A 19,511-nucleotide genomic window follows, 5' to 3' on the forward strand; every position below is an offset into this window, starting at 1 on the left:
TCTTGTAACGAAGCGCACTGTTCTCCGTTGGATCTTCCCTATCTCTTCTATCAACCCTATCTGGTACGGATCCCACACTGCTGAGCAGTATTCAAGCAGTGGGCGAACAAGTGTACTGTAACCTACTTCCTTTGTTTCCGGATTGCATTTCCTTAGGATTCTTCCAATGAATCTCAGTCTGGCATCTGCTTTACCGACGATCAACTATATATGATCATTCCATTTTAAATCACTTCTAATGCGTACTCCCAGATAATTTATGGCATTAACTGCTTCCAGTTGCTGACCTGCTATATTGTAGCTAAATGATAAGGGATCTTTCTCTCTATGTATTCGCAGCACGTTACACTTGTCTACATTGAGATTCAATTGCCATTCCCTGCACCATGCGTCAATTCGCTGCAGATCCTCCTGCATTTCAGTACAATTTTCCATTGTTACAACCTCTCGATATACCACAGCATCATCCACAAAAAGCCTCAGTGAACTTCCAATGTCATCCACAAGGTCATATATGTATATTGTGAATAGCAACGGTCCTACGACACTCCCCTGCGGCACACCTGAAATCACGCTTACTTCGGAAGACTTCTCTCCATTGAGAATGACATGCTGCGTTCTGTTATCTAGGAACTCTTAAATCCAATCACACAATTGTTCTGATAGTCCATATGCTCTTACTTTGTTCATTAAACGACTGTCGGGAACTGTATCGAACGCCTTGCGGAAATCAAGAAACACGGCATCTACCTATGAACCCATGTCTATAGCCCTCTGAGTCTCGTGGACAAATAGCGCGAGCTGGGTTTCACATGACTGTCTTTTTCGAAACCCATGCTGATTCCTACAGAGTAGATTTCTAGTCTCCAGAAAAGTCATTATACTCGAACATAATCGTGTTCCAAAATTCTACAACTGATCGATGTTAGATATACAGGTTATAGTTCTGTACATCTGTTCGACGTCCCTTCTTGAAAACGGGGATGACCTGTGCCCTTTTCCAATCCTTTGGAATGCTACGCTCTTCTAGAGACCTACGGTACACTGCTGCAAGAAGGGGGGCAAGTTCCTTTGCGTGCTCTGTGTAAAACTGAACTGGTATCCCATCAGGTCCAGCGCCTTTCCTCTTTTGAGCGATTTTAATTGTTTCTCTATCCCTCTGTCGTCTATTTCGATATCTACCATTTTGTCATCTGTGCGACAACCTAGAGAAGGAACTACAGTGCAGTCTTCCTCTGTGAAACAGCTTTGGAAAAAGACATTTAGTATTTCGGCCTTTAGTCTGTCATTCTCTGTTTCAGTACCATTTTGGTCACAGAGTGTCTGGACATTTTGTTTTGATCCACCTACCGCTCTGACATAAGACCAAAATTTCTTAGGATTTTCTGCCAAGTCAGTACATAGAACTTTACTTTCAAATTCATTGAACGCCTCTCGCATAGCCCTCCTCACACTACATTTCACTTCACATAATTTTTGTTTGTCTGCAAGGCTTTGGCTATGTTTATGTTTGCTGTGAAGTTCCCTTTGCTTCCGCAGCAGTTTTCTAACTCGGTTTTTGTACCATGGTGGCTCTTTCCCATCTCTTACCATCTTGCTTGGCACATACTCATCTAACGCATATTGTACGATGGTTTTGAACTTTGTCCACTGATCCTCAACACTATCTGTACTTGAGACAAAACTTTTGTGTTGAGCCGTCAGGTACTCTGAAATCTGCTTTTTGTCACTTTTGCTAAACAGAAAAATCTTCCTACCTTTTTTTATATTTCTATTTACAGCTGAAATCATCAATGCAGTAATCACTTTATGATTGCTGATTCCCTGTTCTGCGTTAACTGTTTAAAATAGTTCGGGTCTGTTTGTCACCAGAAGGTCTAATATGTTATCGCCACGAGTCGTTTCTCTGTGTAACTGCTCAAGGTAGTTTTCAGATAAAGCACTTAAAAAAATTTCACTGGATTCTTTGTCCCTGCCACCCGTTATGAACGTTTGAGTCTCCCAGTCTATATCCGGCAAATTAAAATCTCCATCCAGAACTATAACATGGTGGGGAAATCTACTCGAAATATTTTCCAAATCATCCTTCAGGTGCTCAGCCACAACAGCAGCTGAGCCAGGGGGCCTATAGAGACATCCAATTCCCATGTCTGAGCCTGCTTTAACCGTGACCTTCACCCAAATTATTTCACATTTCAGATCTCCGTCAATTTCCTTCGATACTATTGCACTTCTTATCGCTATAAACACGCCTCCCCCTTCACTGTCCAGCCTGTCGCTGCGGTATACAATTCCGATCTGAGTTTAGGATTTCATTACTGCTTACGTCTGGTTTCAGCCAACTTTCTGTCCCTAGTACTATGTGGGCATTGTGACCGTTTATTAATGAGAAGTTCTGGGACCTTTCTGTAGACGCTCCTGCAGTTTACTATTACCACATTAATATTGTTATTCCCTGTTGCATTTTGCCTACTCCTACCTTGCCGCATCTCAGGAGGCGTCTTGTCGGGCCTTGGGAGGGAATTCTCTAACCTAAAAAACCCACACGTGCACTCCACACGTACTCCGCTACCCTTGTAGCCACTTCCTGCGTGTAGTGCACGCCTGACCTATTCGGGGGACCCTACATTTCTCCACCCGATAGTGGAGGTCGAGAAATTTGCACCCCAGATCTCTGCAGAATCGTCTGAGCCTCTGGTTTAAGCCTTCTACTCGGCTCCAAACCAGAGGACCGCGATCGGTTCTGGGAACGATACTACAAATAGTTAGCTCAGATTCCACCCCACGAGCGAGGCTTTCCGCCTTCATCAACTCCACCGACTGCCTGTCGAACTGAGGATGACCTCTGAACCCAGACGGCAGGAGTCATTGGTGCCAACATGAGCAACAATTTGCAGTCGGGTGCACCCAGTGCTCTCTATCGCCGTCGCCAGGGCCTCCTCCACATCTCGAATGAGACCCCCCCGGCAAGCAGACAGAGTGAACACTGGCCTTTTCCCCCGACCTTTCCACTATTTCCCTAAGGGGCTCCATCACCCACCTAACGTTGGAGGTCCCAATAACTAATAAACCCCTCCTCCCGTGTGCCTGCTCGGACCTTGCTGAAGGAGCGGCACCATGTCCACTCACAGGCAGAGCGGGCGATGCCATACGGCCAGCTTCCACATTGACCCTCCGCCTCATGTGCCGCGAACGCCGCTGAACCCGCCACTCCCCTTGGGGAGAGGATGGCCCAACCGTGCCCGATACCCGCGAAGATGTCTCGACAGCAGAGACAGTGGGTGAAGCATGTAACACCTGGGGTGTACCATGCGACGCACCAGACTCCCCACTGCCGCTACACTCTGAGGCAGCAGCCTGTAGACGGCTGACAGCAGCCATCAACATGTTCAGCTGTTCGCGAACAGTGGCCAGCTTCTCCTACGTCCGTACACAGGAGTCACACATCCTATCCATCCTACGAAATCAATTTACTGTAGAGAGTCAATCAACTTTTAACTAGACTGCTAATTCACTAAAGGCGGCTGATAGTTGACTAAACTGTGGTTACTAGACACTTCTTGTAGAAAACAATGAAAATAGCACTACCTGTCTCTGGACTGTATTGAAAACAAACACTAGCACTACTGGCACTATGGTTTACTAAAGGGACTCTCTCTGACTGTATTCAAAACAAACACGAAATCTATGGAACACTATTACTAGCACTCGACAATTAAAGTTTCCTAAAAGCAAAAACACACGGAAGAAGAAGTGACAAGTAAGAAAAATACAGTTAATACTTAAATTAACATAGCTCGCTGCACAGCAGAAGTGACGCAGATGGCAGTTACATTACCTACAATTAATTCACTACAGCAAAGTGTGATTCTCCTCTAACAGTGGTAGGTGGACGTGAAGATACAATACTGACTTTCGTTGTCTCTTCTGAGATGGCAGCACAATGGGAGAACTGTGCGAGTGAGCTCAAAACACACACACACACACACACACACACACACACACACACACACACACACACACACAGCATTTTCTTAGCTTTGGAACAAAACCAGAGTAGGTATTGTTTAAGAGGAGATTCAATTTCAGTAAATCCAACTGAAAATGCTTCGAATGAGGACACAACAACTTCATTGGCCTCATCAAATTTCATGAAGGTGCATATCAAGAGAGGGTTTGACAGAGTATTTCCTAATATGGTTCAAGACTACAAATGTTAGCTTTAAAACTTACAAGATGGGGGCTTGGCTCGAAGCATTTAATTTGCTGCATGATGACTGTTTAAGAAAATAATAAATAAACCTGTCACGTGAAGATGTGCTCCAATGGTGCGAAACCTGTCACGACATTTTAGAAAAAGTAATTCAACAGCCAGTGTGGAAGATTTTATTCATCACATGCAACTTTGGCTGCAGTTGCGCGACCTCTAAAATAATATGTTCAAAGCTCTCTACCAGAGCAATCCTTTCTAGAAAAGACCACATAGCAGGAGGCAAGCTGATGCAAATCATTACTGAAAGATGAAAATGAACAATCTGGTGAAAAGTCTTGACATGAAAGTCAACAGTAGGTAGCATAGATGTTCCTTAGGAACTTCAGTGGAGATTCCACATGTCCCAGGATAATGTATCAGAAGCACCTGCACACCAAGTGGCTCCTAACTGCTGCTTAATAGCAAAAACAATGGACGACTCAAAAAACACTTTTCACAGGAGCTGGAGAGTGAAAATCTTTTTCCCAATGATGCATTCACCATGATTGATCTTGAGCTGATCACTCTAAATGATGCCTGAGAGAGCATTGGTGTTGAAATGAGAGTTGAGAACTTGGGACTGATGACACTGAAATGGTGCCTGGACATGATGAACAGCTATGTTACCAACAGATTCAGAAGACATGGAAGGAAAGTGAGGCTGGTTACCTAGTTAAAGCCAGGAAGGGAACAAATGACCCAAAAGTTTCGACCTGTGTCACTACACTGCCAAATAAGAATCTGTAATGACTGATACTCCACCAAAATACAAAAATCCTGTAAGAGAAATTCACTCACTACGAGCAGGATTCCAACTATAAAAAGCAGGTACTGGCCAGTTACTAACCCCGACAACTTATCGTGGATGGCTCTGAGGGAAAAAAGACTACTGGAGTTTCCTTCACCATCATGATAGCCACTTAACAACAGCAGTCACAGGAAGCTACTGATTAAGCTGTGGAATCTAAGAAGGGTCCCCCATATGATGTTAAGCACAAGAGTAGAGTCTTCATTAGCCTCTGGGCAAAGAATATCATATGTAGGAAACACAGGAACCAGAAAAATGGAAGTGTCCTGGCACCAACACCGTACAGTGCCAAATCACACCAAGTAGTTCATATATGCTGCTGATGACACAGCAGAGGCAGCTCGAAGCTTGAGGTTTACAGAGTGAGAAAAGACGCTGACAGAGAATCTGTATGTACACTGCCTGTAATAAAAGGCTGAACACCTGAATCCAAATCACAGCAAGACAAGTCTGCGCATTTCATTTCATCTCATCTCAGAAACAGAGAAGTGTGGCAACAACTTCACATGGTGTGGTGAGGCGAATGACTACAGCATTGTGCACAGCCCTTATACCTAGGCATGAGATTCAAATGGCACTGTAACAGGAACAACATTGGATACAGGGACTCTGCATGTAAAAAGAAGGTAGGCACTGCTACAAATGAGTCAGTGCCGGCGCGATGGAATGCCTGAAATCAATTTTGGTGCAGAGTTTGTAATGGGACACCCTTTTCTAACATAACCTTTTTTTGTAGAAGTAGCCGATACCAGGATTAATCCTGAATCTGGCGTAGGTGAACATTCTTGGCTGTTTCACTGAAAGAATTTCATTTGATTTTGTATACGATGGATAATATTTTAGACTAAAGTGTATAAAAAGAAATTAATGTGGTAACACTATGGACGTACAGTTAAAATTACTCTTCTTTTAAAAATATTTGAAATTACAAAATTTGTGGTATACTTAAAATTCCTACTATTAATTGCACAATCTGACGATAATTATAAAATATATTTCTGGGCTAAGATTCTTCTTCTGTCAAGAAAGTTTGTAAACTCTTTTGCTTTGTAAACATTTTGGAATATTGTGAATACCGCAGATTGGGCATGTCTCTGATGGAAACAGACATATTTATATGATCGAAACTAACAATGTAATTTGGAATATTAACTGGAAATTGTAAAAATGGTGTGACATTTAACAATGTGACAAAGAATACAATTCAAGACATATACAGGCAAATATTCATCAGTTATTTAGTCATCAGGAACCCACAACATTAAATCAAAATTTCAGCTGTGAGAATGTACCCCTAGATGCAAGACTAGGTGCCAAGAAGAAGAGAAAATGAAAATAAGTAAAAAGTTTTTCTTTTGTATATCTTACACCTCTTGAAGCTTTTGAAAATAACGAAGAGACTAAGATAAATTTAATGGTGATGTATGGGAGAGTAAGATTACATGTTCTACCTGCTTACTCATACTGCACCCTTCATATGCATCAGATGCGGAGAGAATGCAAGAATCATAGACAGCTGGGAAATACATGTGGTAGGGGTAAAAAATTAAAAAAAAAAAATCCTGCAAAGAACTCAGGCACGAACTGATGGCCATCTGAGTAACTGGTTGACGAGATGGAGAAACTAATATTAAATACCCTTTCCAGTGTCATGGACAATGTATGGGATGAGTATGGGAGTGCCATCATGCAAAGCTGGGGCCACCACCCATCTGAAGTAGACATTCTTTGCAAATTCAGTGAGGGCAGGATACAGTACATATGATGAAATGTTGTCTGCTTGCCACACCTTGAACCCAAGATGATCTCTTTATAATATAGAGAGACAGAAAATACATGAATGGATTAAGGATTCGTTTTTCTTTGTCACTGAATACTTTGTCTCATACACGATCTTATATCCCTTTTTCTCTGCCTTGTCAACTGCTATCTCATAGAAGACAATGTTTGAGTAGATTTAAATGACAGATACATCAGCACATACAATTTCCATCTGTAAGAAGATATTTTTGAGGCAAATTTCAATGAAAGAGAGAGATCCCCACAACAGGCCACAGCAGACCACCCACCCCACTACCACCCCACACTGAAGCCAGGGTTCAATAATTGTTCAATGTATTGTGCGGTTCGGCCGCCCAGAGGACAATCCCCCCTCCCCAGGAATGTTTCATATACTAGATGAGTGTAACCCCAAATGTTTGTGTGGTAGAGTAATTATGGTGTACGCATATGTGGACACTGTTTGCGCAGCAATCGCTGACACAGTGTAACTGAAGTGGAATAAAGGGAACCAGCCCGCATTTGCCGAGGCAGGTGGAAAACCACCTTAACAACCATTCACAGGCTGGCCAGCACATTGGACCTTGACACTAATTTGCCAGGCGGATTCATGCCAAGGACCAGCACGCCTTCCCGCTCGGGAAGCAGCGTTTTAGACCGTGTGACTAGCCGAGCAGGCTCATGTTCAGCTTACTTATTATCTACCATATTCATTCTTCCAGACTCTATAGTACTTACTACTGCATGTTTAAAAATGAAAGACTTCAAAAATTTATTAGTCAGGAAACATTCAAGTGATTTGAAATTTTATGCTGGCCTAAACAACAAAACATTTGCTTCTCAATCCCAACTGATTTACAACTTATCTGTCAAAATTATTCATGTGATGAGGTCAAGTCATGCAAAAAGAGGTAAACCGATTCCTCCACACTGCCTCTGCACAGTATCAGCTAAATGTATCAATGTTCAGCAATGTAAGTACTTGTGATGCAATTTTATTTCATACTACAACAAAAAGCAAAACAAATGTAACAAAACACAGATGGGAAATGCCGTACAATTACCAACCAAACGTAGAATATTAATATGAAAGTTCACTGATTCTGTTACACTTTCATATGGCAACCAAGGGACAGATTATTTGAGCAATACACTTACCCTGGCGCTGCTCTGCACCATCAAATCAGTTTTACAAAAGTCAGCTAATATCACTAAGTTAGTGAGCAGAAAAAAAAAAAAAAAAAACCGCTACACCATTCGTATACAAGCTATACTATTCATAATGAGTGGTTTGGTGGCAGTACATTTGACCAGTACATTTAACTGCTAGACCAAAATCCAAAGGAATACTACCCTGTCGTAAGTTGGTACTAGCACTTTTCCTTAAATTCATCATGAACATTGGAAAATAAATTCATACCGTACTTCAGATTCACAGTGAACTATGTTTGAAAGGCTTCCTCATGTGGCACTTTCTATTCTGGGCATAAGTTCATTGCAGTAGTTTAAAGCCTTTTGCTATTGTGTGTCATTCATTTGTATACAGCATCACATCTTTTTTGTTTCCACATTCTTTCACTTAGTTTCACTTTTTTAATTACCATCCTTTTATCAAGTTGGTGAACTGTGGATTGCTACTAACCGTAAAGATGACATGTTGAATTGCAGACAGCCACAATGAAAAGACTGTTACACTTTGAACTTCCGGCCAAAGCATTCTTCAGAGAAGGGAGGGAGGGGACACACACACAAAAGCACTATTTCCGATTTCCGGCCGCTCCAGGATGCAACTGCATCAAATGGAAGCAAGGATTCCAGAGTAGCGTGGGGAGGGGTAGGGGGAGGGGAGTTCACTAGGGTACAGTTGAGCGAGAGAAATGAGCATTGCCTGGTGGAACGTGCAGGGACTAGATAGTGGCAAGACAATGCTACCAGGTGTAGTGTCAGGAGGCTGTGGGGACGGGGGCACGTAGCAGAAAAGGAGAGGAGCAGAGAAGGAGAAAACACCAGTGGGTGTGTTGACAGATAGTAGCACACAATCAAGGTGAGGGAACACGATTTGGGAGGAGGTAATAGGACAGAGGGGACAAAAACTTTGATAGCGAGTGTGGGGACAGCACGTCACTAAAACGCTGCGCAATGACTGCAGCAGAGTGCGGATATGACATTGCTACTTTTACAGGAGGCCAGGCTTCTAGTGGGTTAGGATACACCTGTGAAAGGACAGGGGTAAGAAGTGCTGGGTGTGTGGACTGGGCAGGTCCTTCACTTGGATCTTCCACAGGGAAGTCATCCCTGGAAAGGGGATGGGATTGGGAGAGGCATTTTGTGCAATGGAATGGACTAGGGTGTTGTAGAGGGTGGATGGGTGACGGAACACCATTTTAGGAGGAGGGGAGAAGGGAATGGTCGTTGGTAGGATGTCCCTCATTTCAAGGCATGATGAAGGATGTGGTTCAGTTGTTCCAATCTGGGGTGATATTGTGTGATGAAGGGGGTGTTCCTTTGTAGCTGGTTCATGACTGTAGCGGGAGGATTGTGGATGTGGAGGGTACGGCACCCGAAATCTGTTTTCAGACTAGGTCTGGAGGATAGTAACTGTTTGTGAAGGCCTTTCTGAGATCTTCAGCATACTGGGAAAAGGAGTCCTTGTCACTGAATATACACTGTCCCCAGACGGCCAGGATGAATGGGAGTGATTTTTTGGTGTGAAAGGGATGGCAGCTGTTGAAAAGTCAGTACTGTTAGTGGTTGGTGGGTTTAATCTGGGCAGAGGGGTGGATGGAGCCATCAGAGAAGAAGAGGTCAATGTCCAGGAAGGTGGAAGCTGGATTGAGGGGGGCCCAGGTGAAGCAAATGGGAGGCATGGTGTTGAGGTTGTGAAGGAATGAGGATACAGTGACTTGGCTCTCAGTCCAGATTATGATCAATTACAATTAACTGATGGTAGAGTTTTGTTTTTCTAGATACTCTTTTAGTGTACAGAAGCAGTGCTTGAACAAGTAATCCTTCAAGGTTGATTTCAAACATTCCGTTCATTATCATCTTTGTGAATTTGGGTAATGCATCATACAGTTTGGTGTTCGGATGGAATATGCCTTTCTGTAATAGAGCTGTATTTGTCTGTTGTACATGCACATAATTTATTTGTTGTATGTGGTAGCTGTGTTCAGATTCATTGAAGGTGATGCATGGACTGTTACTGTTTAACTTTTCTTGACTAATACTCACATTTTCTAGCATGTACTAAATGGAAGAGGTAATATTTCAATTTTTGTACACAAAGGCCTACATGATGATCTTTGGTCTATCTCTACCATTAGTCTAATGATTTTTACCTGTAATCTAAATAATTTCAAACTTACTCCACACTTTCCCCAAAATACTACAACATACTTCAATATTGAGTGATCATGAGTAAGATATATGGTTCTAAGATTATGATATGATTTACGGTTTCTTATTATCAGCATTATGAAACATGTTTTACTCAGTTTTCTGTTTCTGTACTCTACACGCGAATCCCATTTGATGGTTGTTGTATCAATACATTGAGAAATTTTGTATGTTCTGTTTTTAAAATTGTTTGCCCATTTATTTCAATATGAGAATTAGTGAGTGTCCTATTCTGGGTGGTGAGTATGTCCATTGTAACAGGTTTTTTCCAGAATTTTCATTAATACAGTTTGCATCATAGTTCTCTGCTATATTCTCCGTGACAGCCTTAAAATTGTTTTGAAAATTTTCTTTGATATTTACTGGAATTAAAATGGTGGTGTCATTTGCAAATTAGTATAGTTTTCTGTTTCTGCTTTTTCTATCTAAGTGTGGCTTCAGTTGCCTGAGACTGCAGTCATGTCTGTGTGTGTGTGTGTGTGTGTGTGTGTGTGTGTGTGTGTGTGTATTGTTGATGAAAGCCAATGGCCGACGGCTTTACTTGTGTGTCTTTTTGTTGAGCCTATCTGCGACTCAATATCTCCGCTATATGGTGAGTAGCTACTTTCCTTCTCATAATATTGTTACATTTTCCATTGTTTGGTTTTCTATCTAAATCATATACATACATTAAATACAGGAATGTACACAATAGGGAACTTTGTGGAACTCCATGTTTGACCACTAATAACTTTGACTGATGAGTACTGACTGTTCCATTTGCTTCATGTGTTATCTCTATGGGCCGTTTTCTTTCATGGAGGTATGATTTAAACAAATTTCATGCTGCTCTCTTAATAACCCAATTCTGTATCTTAATAAGTAATTTATCACAATTGGCAGTATTGAAGGCTTTTGATAAGTCTAGGAAAATGATGTAAGTATGTTCCTGCCTATCTAGGGTCTATACTGTTTCATATAGAAAAGACTGCTGTTTCAGGGGTGTGATTTTTTTGTTCTAAAAACGTGTTGTGACTCTATTGACATATGATATTTATTTAACAAATTAGGCAGTCTTTTTTTTAAAAAAAATCTCTATATATATACCTTAAAAATACAGACAGTAGAGAAACAGCTCTATAGTTTGAACCTATTCTTGGGTTCTCTTTTTGTGAAGTAGTTTGCCTTCAGCAATTTTTAATCATGTTGGGAAGCTGGCAGCTGAGGGCAGGTTTGTTTGTACTTTTTTTCAACAAAATCTAACACATCATCAATTCGTAAGGAATTTTTTGATTTTAGAACCTTGATTTTTTTTCTGTACTTCCTGCCTATTACTGGTAGTTGGCATGAGAAATATTGTGTTATTTAACTGTTCAAATTTTCAGGTCAGGTGTGTGGCATATTTATGGGTGACATTTGGCTCAACAAGTTTTTTGTGTTATGTTTAAAAAATAACTGTTAAACACATTAGCTACATCCTTCAGTTTGCTGATAGTATGTTAGATCAAATAATTAATGAGAAGAAAAAAGAAATTTATGGCACATCTTGAATAAACGAAGGGTTCAGTTGATAGGACACATCATGACACATCAAGGAATCTCATTTTGGTAATGGAGAGAATTGTCATTGTACAGGGAGGGAGACCAAAGCTTGAATAAACAAGCAAGCTCAAACTGATGTAGGTTGCAGTAGTTACGCAAAGATGAAGAGGATGGCACAGGATAGACTAGCAGCACAGCTGCACAAAATCAGTCTTCAGACTGGAAACCACCACCACCACCACCACCACCACCACAACAACAACAAAATACAAATTGCTGAAACCAGTCATATTTATTATATTAAAATTTACACTGTCAGTTTCAGATTATTATACCCCATCATCAGGTGGATTTATATCAATTAATAGGGAATTTATATATCGTATGTATGACTTTTTGGTAACCTATGGCAATGTATTTTAGGGGCCACAGAATCCTCTCTCTCTCTCTCTCTCTCTCTCTCTCACACACACACACACACACACACACAAAACAAAAAACGCTGATGAAAATGTCAAAGCATACTAAGAAATCATACTCAGAAAAATTTTCAAATGATCACAGTAGGAAGGCACTACTGTGCAGGTATAGCCATAATATGACAGCCAATCAGCTAGCAGCATGTGGAAATTTGTCTGGTGGGTGAATGTGTTGGAAAAGATCCATTGGTAAGATTTGGCTTACTCAGCTGCTGCTGCTTCTGCTGCAGCAGTATGTTGTGACTGTTGTGTTCCATTGCACTTGCTGCTGCATGCCGCACCGCTTATTAGGAACAGGCACACAAACAAGAAGCTAGCCAATATTCACAATGTTTACAGAACAGTGGGAAGCAGTGCTGTAGGTATGAGAAGAAGATAGATTGAACATTTTCGAAACAGAAGACCACCAGCAGTCAACATCTTTAAGACTGCAGACCACTGGAAGACATGTTTGCACATAAAAGGCCAATACAGGATGATGCAAGAGAATAAGGACTCTGGAACTTGATTACGAAATAATCCAGTGTTTCAAAACAATGCCTTGAACCAGCATCCGAGCAACAGCTCAGAAACTCAATGTCATTTATTAACTAGTTTTGAATATCACAGAGGGAAATGGTTGACACCCTTACCATACATAAAAGTCCAAGATTTGACATTAGAAGTTTATTCAAGGCAAGCAGATTTTTGTGCCTCGGAATTAAGCCAATGTCCATTCAAGAACATGGTCACCATGGGAAAGGTTTTCAGTGTAGGCATATGTGACAAATTAACTAGACCTTTCACTCTGCCTCCTTGATTAAATGGATACAATTATTTACAGCTTTTTCCAAAATGAAATTTCTCATATTGTTGGATGACAGTCTTTTGGAAAATGTCAAAGGACACTGTTCCAACATTTCACTCTGGCAGCCGGCAACAGTTGAAGAAAATGTTCGGGTACAGGTGGGTTGCGTATGGTGGCCTCAAGAGTGGTCTTTAAATCAACTGTTTTAACACCACTGAACTTTTTTGTTTGGTATTTTATGAAAAACTATATCTACCAGACACCAGTCAAACAAGTAAAGAGCTGGTCACAGTAGTCTCCGATACCATGACAATATTTCGCAAAATGCTTGAAATTTTTGAGAGGGTACACCCATCTTTTCTTCCACTAAGTCAACCTTGTAATGATGTTGGAAAGGAATTTTGAGTATTTGTTGTAAAAAATGTGATTTGAGAAAGAAAGGACATTTTTAAATTTAATTTCCATTTTCTTTCTCACTGTCTTAGTTACACTCACAAATCTATTGTATTTGTTGAAATAAAAGTCCATTCGTGGTCTCTGTAAATTAATAAAAATTAAAGCACGTAACATTTAGATTACATTATTAATAATATTGCAACTTACGCTACCTCATGTCAACTACCTAACTCCAGTGCTGGTTTTGCAGTACATTTTACTATCTGAATAAATTAGTGGCATTGCGATTGTTTTATTGAAATTGAATTAGTAGTCAAGCTTTACCAGTAGGCAATATGGAAAACCTGTGTCTAATGCAACCACCCACTGATGAGAAATTAAAGTTTGGCTACCTCTGACTGCTCAAGTGAAACTATTATCTTCAATTAATTTAATTAGTAACTAAGCTCTTTAGCACGAAGGGTATTACCTGGGGCAAGAAACTTAAAATGCACACACTTCTGCTAGCTCATCACTGAATGGCTGTCATTTCATGTCTGAAGTTCCAAACGGTGCATTTCTGACCTATGTTTACTTGGAAACCTTTACTGAATCCGATACCCCCTATCCTGCTCCAACTTTATTATCAGGTTATTTTTCTCCACCTCTGAGAATATAAAATTGTGAAACACAATTGCTGTCCAGTACTCCCCATCAAGAGGTGAAATACAGGTAGATTATAATTAAATTTAAACTTTCAAAACACTGTAGAAAAAACACCACTGGTCAGAATGACATCAACTTGCAATGGAATATTATTGGAGATGGGGGAAAACTTGTGGCAGAAGAAAGAGAGTGAAAACTTATCAATAGATTGCGCTGTATGTGTCAGAATATGTAAATGAAAACACCTGTCATGTGCACAACCCACTGAATTTGGTATAAATACGCTGGGTACACGGCTTTTCCACCTTTCACGTCTGCGACATTCGCCATGACTGTCTCAATGCAAGATTGTGCTCTGCTTGTAAAGCTGTATTACAAGAATGATAACTGTGCACACATCGCTCTGCAGAAGTTCTGGACACCGAAGCGTCTGAAAAGGCATTGGTCCAATGACTGCTGAGGATCTGGAGAAAATGAATTGATTCAATGTCAGTGGAAGCTGTGACTACAGCAATGCTGGAGGAGATGAGTGGTGGTGTGCAAACGTGAAGTGCACAGAGAATTTCCCGGACATTGGACATACCCATGAGCATGCTGCACAAAGTCCTACGAAACATCCTTCATTGCTATCGATTCAAAATTACCCATGTGCACAAACTGCTTCCTGTTGACCTGCCAGTGAGCGAGACCTTTGCTTTAGAATTTCCACTGCCAATCATTGTCCACTTGCTTGCATGGAAGTGGACAATGATTGGTAGTGGAAGATTTTTGTGGACAGACGAAGCCCACTTCCATCTGACAGGATATGTCAATAAACAGAATTGCTGAATAAGGGCAATGGAAAATCCACACACAAATCAACCAGTACCACTTCATCCTGAAAAGGTCACTGTGTGGTGCAGGTTTACAGTATCATTTATCATAGGACCATATTTTTTCCTGTTACCAGTATCGTCACTGGTAAGTGCTATGAGTTGGGTTGGGTTGTTTTGGGGAAGGAGACCAGACAGCGAGGTCATCTGTCTCATCGTATTAGGGAAGGACGGGGAAGGAAGTCGGCTGTGCCCTTTCAGAGGAACCATCCTGGCATTTGCCTGGAGCGAGAGACTGAACCGTCATCCTCCCGAATGCGAGTCCAGTGTGCTAGCCACTGCGCCACCTCACTCGGTGTGCTATGAGCGTCTTTTGCGCAAGCACATCATTCCAGCTCTTCAACAGTGTGGATGCGATCATTTTTATGCAAGATGGTGCACCTCTGCACATTGCAAATCCAACTAAGCACCTGCTGAAGCACCAATTTGGAAATGCTATAATTATCAGCCACCATTTCCCTACAGCCTAGTTGTCCCGATCACCTGATCTTAATCCGTGTGACTGCTGGCTGTGGGGTTATCTGAAAGACTTTGTGTTCAGTGTTCTTATTGCAAACTTTGCATTGAAGGTACACATTGCACAACATATGCTGAACATGATCCTGGAAACATTCTGATCAGTTGTGGAACATGCTGTTTCTTGATTTCAACTTGTTGCAGAAAATGGTGGACAGCATATTAAACATGTTTTGTGCCAGTCACCTGGAAATTAATAATCCGATTTGATTTTGATTGATGCTTTTAATGCGTTTTTGCCTCAGGACAATTAAAAATCGATGTGAATAATGTTTTTTATGCGGTTTTTGGCCTCAGGACAATTAAAAACGAGTTTTCCCATCCAATGTAGTATGACCTTTCCGTGGTGGATGGGCTTACGTAACTAACAGTATCAGACCTGTACACCCATGCACACTGAGTAATACAGTTTGTTTAATGTCAAATGTACACCTTAGGCATTGTTGTATGATTCATTTGTCATTTGTAGTCGACCACTATTAAATTATGATGCTTACAGCGCCATCTATTGCTTTATTTTTCATCTGCCATACGTTTTCCCCCTTCTCCGATAATATTCCATTGCAATTTGACGTCATTCTGACCAGTGGTGTTATTGCTACAGCAGTTTGAAAGTTTAACTTTAATTGTAATCACCCTGTATTTAGTATTGCCAATACACACCTATAAAAATACAAGACACTATTTTAGCTTCTGAAACTATTAGTTCCTTCCTCAGGGAGGAGAGAGGGTTAGGTTGGGCAAGGTTATGTAAGAAAAGCAGGTTACTCAGTTCCCAGTATTGTGTGTGTAAAATATAGAGAAATTTTCCTGGTTGGCAGTGGAAGTTTTTAAGGAAAAAAACACACTTATTTTTTGATGAAGTCAATGTACTTTTTATCCAAGGTTCTTCTAATGAGTAATTTCCAACACTAAAATATGACTGTGGAAAATCCTCAGGAACCATATCTATGACGGCCATATCCTCTCCATTGGACAGAAAATGTTTTACAGTAACAAATTTCTTTAGACATGGAAATGTGAGGAAGTAAAAGGGGTTTCACAGCCACAAATTTCTGTAGGTGTGGGAATAGTGGAAGTTGGAGAGTGCTAAATCTGGTAAGTAGGGTGTTGTCCATCTGTCTAACTATTGGAAACCCTTTTCTTCAGGAATGGGTACAAGTACCAGGTTGAAATTTACTATTCACTAAGGTCTACAGTCACTTGAATGTGTAAAAATTTGAAGCTTCTACATCAATGGAATCAAGAAATATGGCCATTTATATCATTTTTATATACTTATAAACTCACTCATCAAAACCTACTATTCACCAGAATCACAAATTTTGAAAGAAGCAATGTTTCACTGTACAGTAAAGGGAAAAAAAAATCTGAAAATTGTGGATTTATAATCAGAGCATATGAAAAAAAAATAAATAAATAAAAATAAATAAATAAAAAAAATGGTATTTGTTATCTGACTCTCTTTCTGTCTGTCTGTTCTTCTGTTAAGCCTCCTTTTTCCCAGGAATGGGTAGATGTATCAAATTTATAGTCTCTTGGCAGTCTATAAATTTACGATTCTAAATCAACATAAGCAAGAGCTATGGCCATCTATGTCACATATTTTGATACTCGCAAACTCACTGATCAATTGTGACCATTGACCTGGAATCATGGAATTCGGCAAGAAGCGAAAAAAATATGAAAATTGTTAATTTTTAACTATATGACATGAAAAAGTTTGTCATTTGTTATCCGACTTCAAATTTGAAATTAAAACATTCTCAAAAGTCTTAAGAGTCCCTGGGACCAATATCTTGCAAGTATCAATGTCAATAAATGGCAAAAACCACCAAGATGCTCGATTCATAGCCTGGATGAACTGCCTGCATACATAATTAAGTCTGTATGGAATTCTCAGTGTGCGAGTCCTACCTGCACTTAGCCAAATTTTTCCCATGAAACGTACACAGAACATGGGACTTGACAACAACACATGAACAAGTTGAAACCTGACATATGTATATTATTATGTAACATGTACCTGTACAAATAAAATTTCATTAATATCAACACTCTCTCTAACGTACAAGGAAAATTTCTCCTTCCCTCGTACATACCATGATCACAATAAAATTACCAAATTTTGCTCCTATATTCTACAGAGCTTTTACGTATTCATTTCATTCCTGAAAAGTTCTAAGAGGATTGTTTGGTAATGAATTAAATTTGAAACACAAACCTTAAAAGATCTGTGTAGATGAAGCACTACATCACAGAAAATGTACCGCAGTAGTAGCAATCGTAAGAAATCATCTCCAAAGAACTGTAAATACGCAGAATCTGGAAAAAAAGAAAAGCATTTATAAATGAGGAGGTATGCAGTATGATTAGGCAACAATAATAAATGAGATTACATGTTCACTAACCGATTCTGCAGCGAGTAAACAGTCTACTTGCTTCTGTTACAAATCTGTCAATATATGACTGGCATCTTTCCCATAAGTGTATAGGAATATTCAGAATGTTGCAAATGAAACAGAAGGCTGTCAGTGGACTGTGAAGGAAAAGTGTGAAGAGACTTCCATTGTGCTGATGATCTGAAAACAGAAGAAGTAAAATAAAATATCACAGTGCAGCAGGCATGGAAAATCTGGCCTCAGAATTATTTGAGAAATTTACCCTGAAAGGCTGGTGGCAGGTCCTGAGGTGACATCAACACTACAAGAGGCTGTCCAAAGTAGCGTGGGATATGTTGAAACACAAAACTGTTGTCCGAATCCACAATTACAAACAGCGGCTTTCTTGTGAAAGGATAGAGGTCACCAGGATACAAGCTGAAGGAAATACAAAAATATGTTGCAAAAAATTGTCTCATGGAAAATATAATGATATGGAAGAAAACTGTTTACAAAAGTCTTCCCAACACACTGCAAGTCTTCCTAACTACACTATATGGGTGAAACTTTAAAGATACAACACATGTAACTAACTACCTGAAAGGTTCCTTTTACTACTCTTACAGCATTGTATCTACAGAAAAAAAGACTTTCTACTAATACTCTAACTAAAAAAGTTTCATGCCTGACATTTCAAGAGAGTTAAGCAGGCCAGCTGTAATCCAACCACCTGGTCACTATGTTCCATGTTCTGTAGGCATATTCAGAATCTTGTTCGGCGTGAAAGGTCGCATTAGCCAGAGGAGGAGAGAAATAGATACTAAAAGTATGTGTGTCATCTGTCAAGGCTCTCCAAAAAGTATTTTACACAAATAAAGCAAAGCAATGTGTATTACTACAGTCAGCTTTTTGGTAAATGTTTTAATTTTATGTAGAAAATGAAAACCATTATTTTGGGAGTCACATTTTGGCCACCATGCAGTCTTTACACATTTTAAGAAAATACTGGCCCAAGGAGGAGGTTGGAGGGAAGATAATTTGATTCGTTTGCATCTTACAGTCTCACATCACACCATTACACCTTTATATGGAAGAGGCTATCATCATTATTGACCACATTAGATAAGATGCTTCAAAATTAAGTAATCAACCACATTGCATACCAGGATGTCTGCAATGAAAAATAGGCACACCGAGTATTTTATGTTCCAGGAATTTAAATCACACCATTAATTGAGAAATTAGGTTAAGACAGTGAAATCAGTTATTTTTTAATGTTTTCTGCCATTATTTAGTTGATAAAGACTTCCTGTTATAACCATGAGCTGCATGTAAAATATTTAATTGCCCGATTGGTATTCGGACAGTGAGGCCATCATCATCAGTAGCATCTGATACAGAGGACAAACAAACAGTTGTATACATATCTATATCTACATCAACATAAAAATTGTATACGACAGCAGAAACATTAATTTTCTTACATATTATAGACCTCTATATCAGATATATTACAAATTCTCTTTGGTGTCAAAATTTATGTCAATCCAGAAAACACAGAATGTCATGGATATTTATAATCTACTTATAACCATGTCTATGTGGTTATGATAGCATCTAAGGTCTGTCCTATCTCACAGTACACTAGTCATCATGTGTACATGTTACAGCTATTAATT

At 40.0% G+C, this 19,511-nt stretch overlaps 1 protein-coding gene across 2 annotated transcripts in view; it reads right to left on the bottom strand.

Moving 5' to 3' along the window:
* LOC126251906 (protein SCAI) overlaps window positions 1–19,511 on the bottom strand; it is a 97,364-nt gene that overhangs the window by 5,675 nt on the left and 72,178 nt on the right. For both annotated transcript variants that reach the window (XM_049952644.1, XM_049952636.1), the window contains exons 12-14: window positions 18,116–18,270; window positions 17,863–18,033; window positions 17,676–17,776 (exon numbers count right to left, since the gene is read on the bottom strand). In XM_049952644.1, coding sequence (XP_049808601.1) covers window positions 17,676–17,776; window positions 17,863–18,033; window positions 18,116–18,270 — 427 coding nt within the window. The remainder of the gene's footprint in view (window positions 1–17,675; window positions 17,777–17,862; window positions 18,034–18,115; window positions 18,271–19,511) is intronic.

Source organism: Schistocerca nitens, chromosome 1, assembly GCF_023898315.1.
Source record: "Schistocerca nitens isolate TAMUIC-IGC-003100 chromosome 1, iqSchNite1.1, whole genome shotgun sequence".
NCBI lineage: Eukaryota > Metazoa > Arthropoda > Insecta > Orthoptera > Acrididae > Schistocerca > Schistocerca nitens.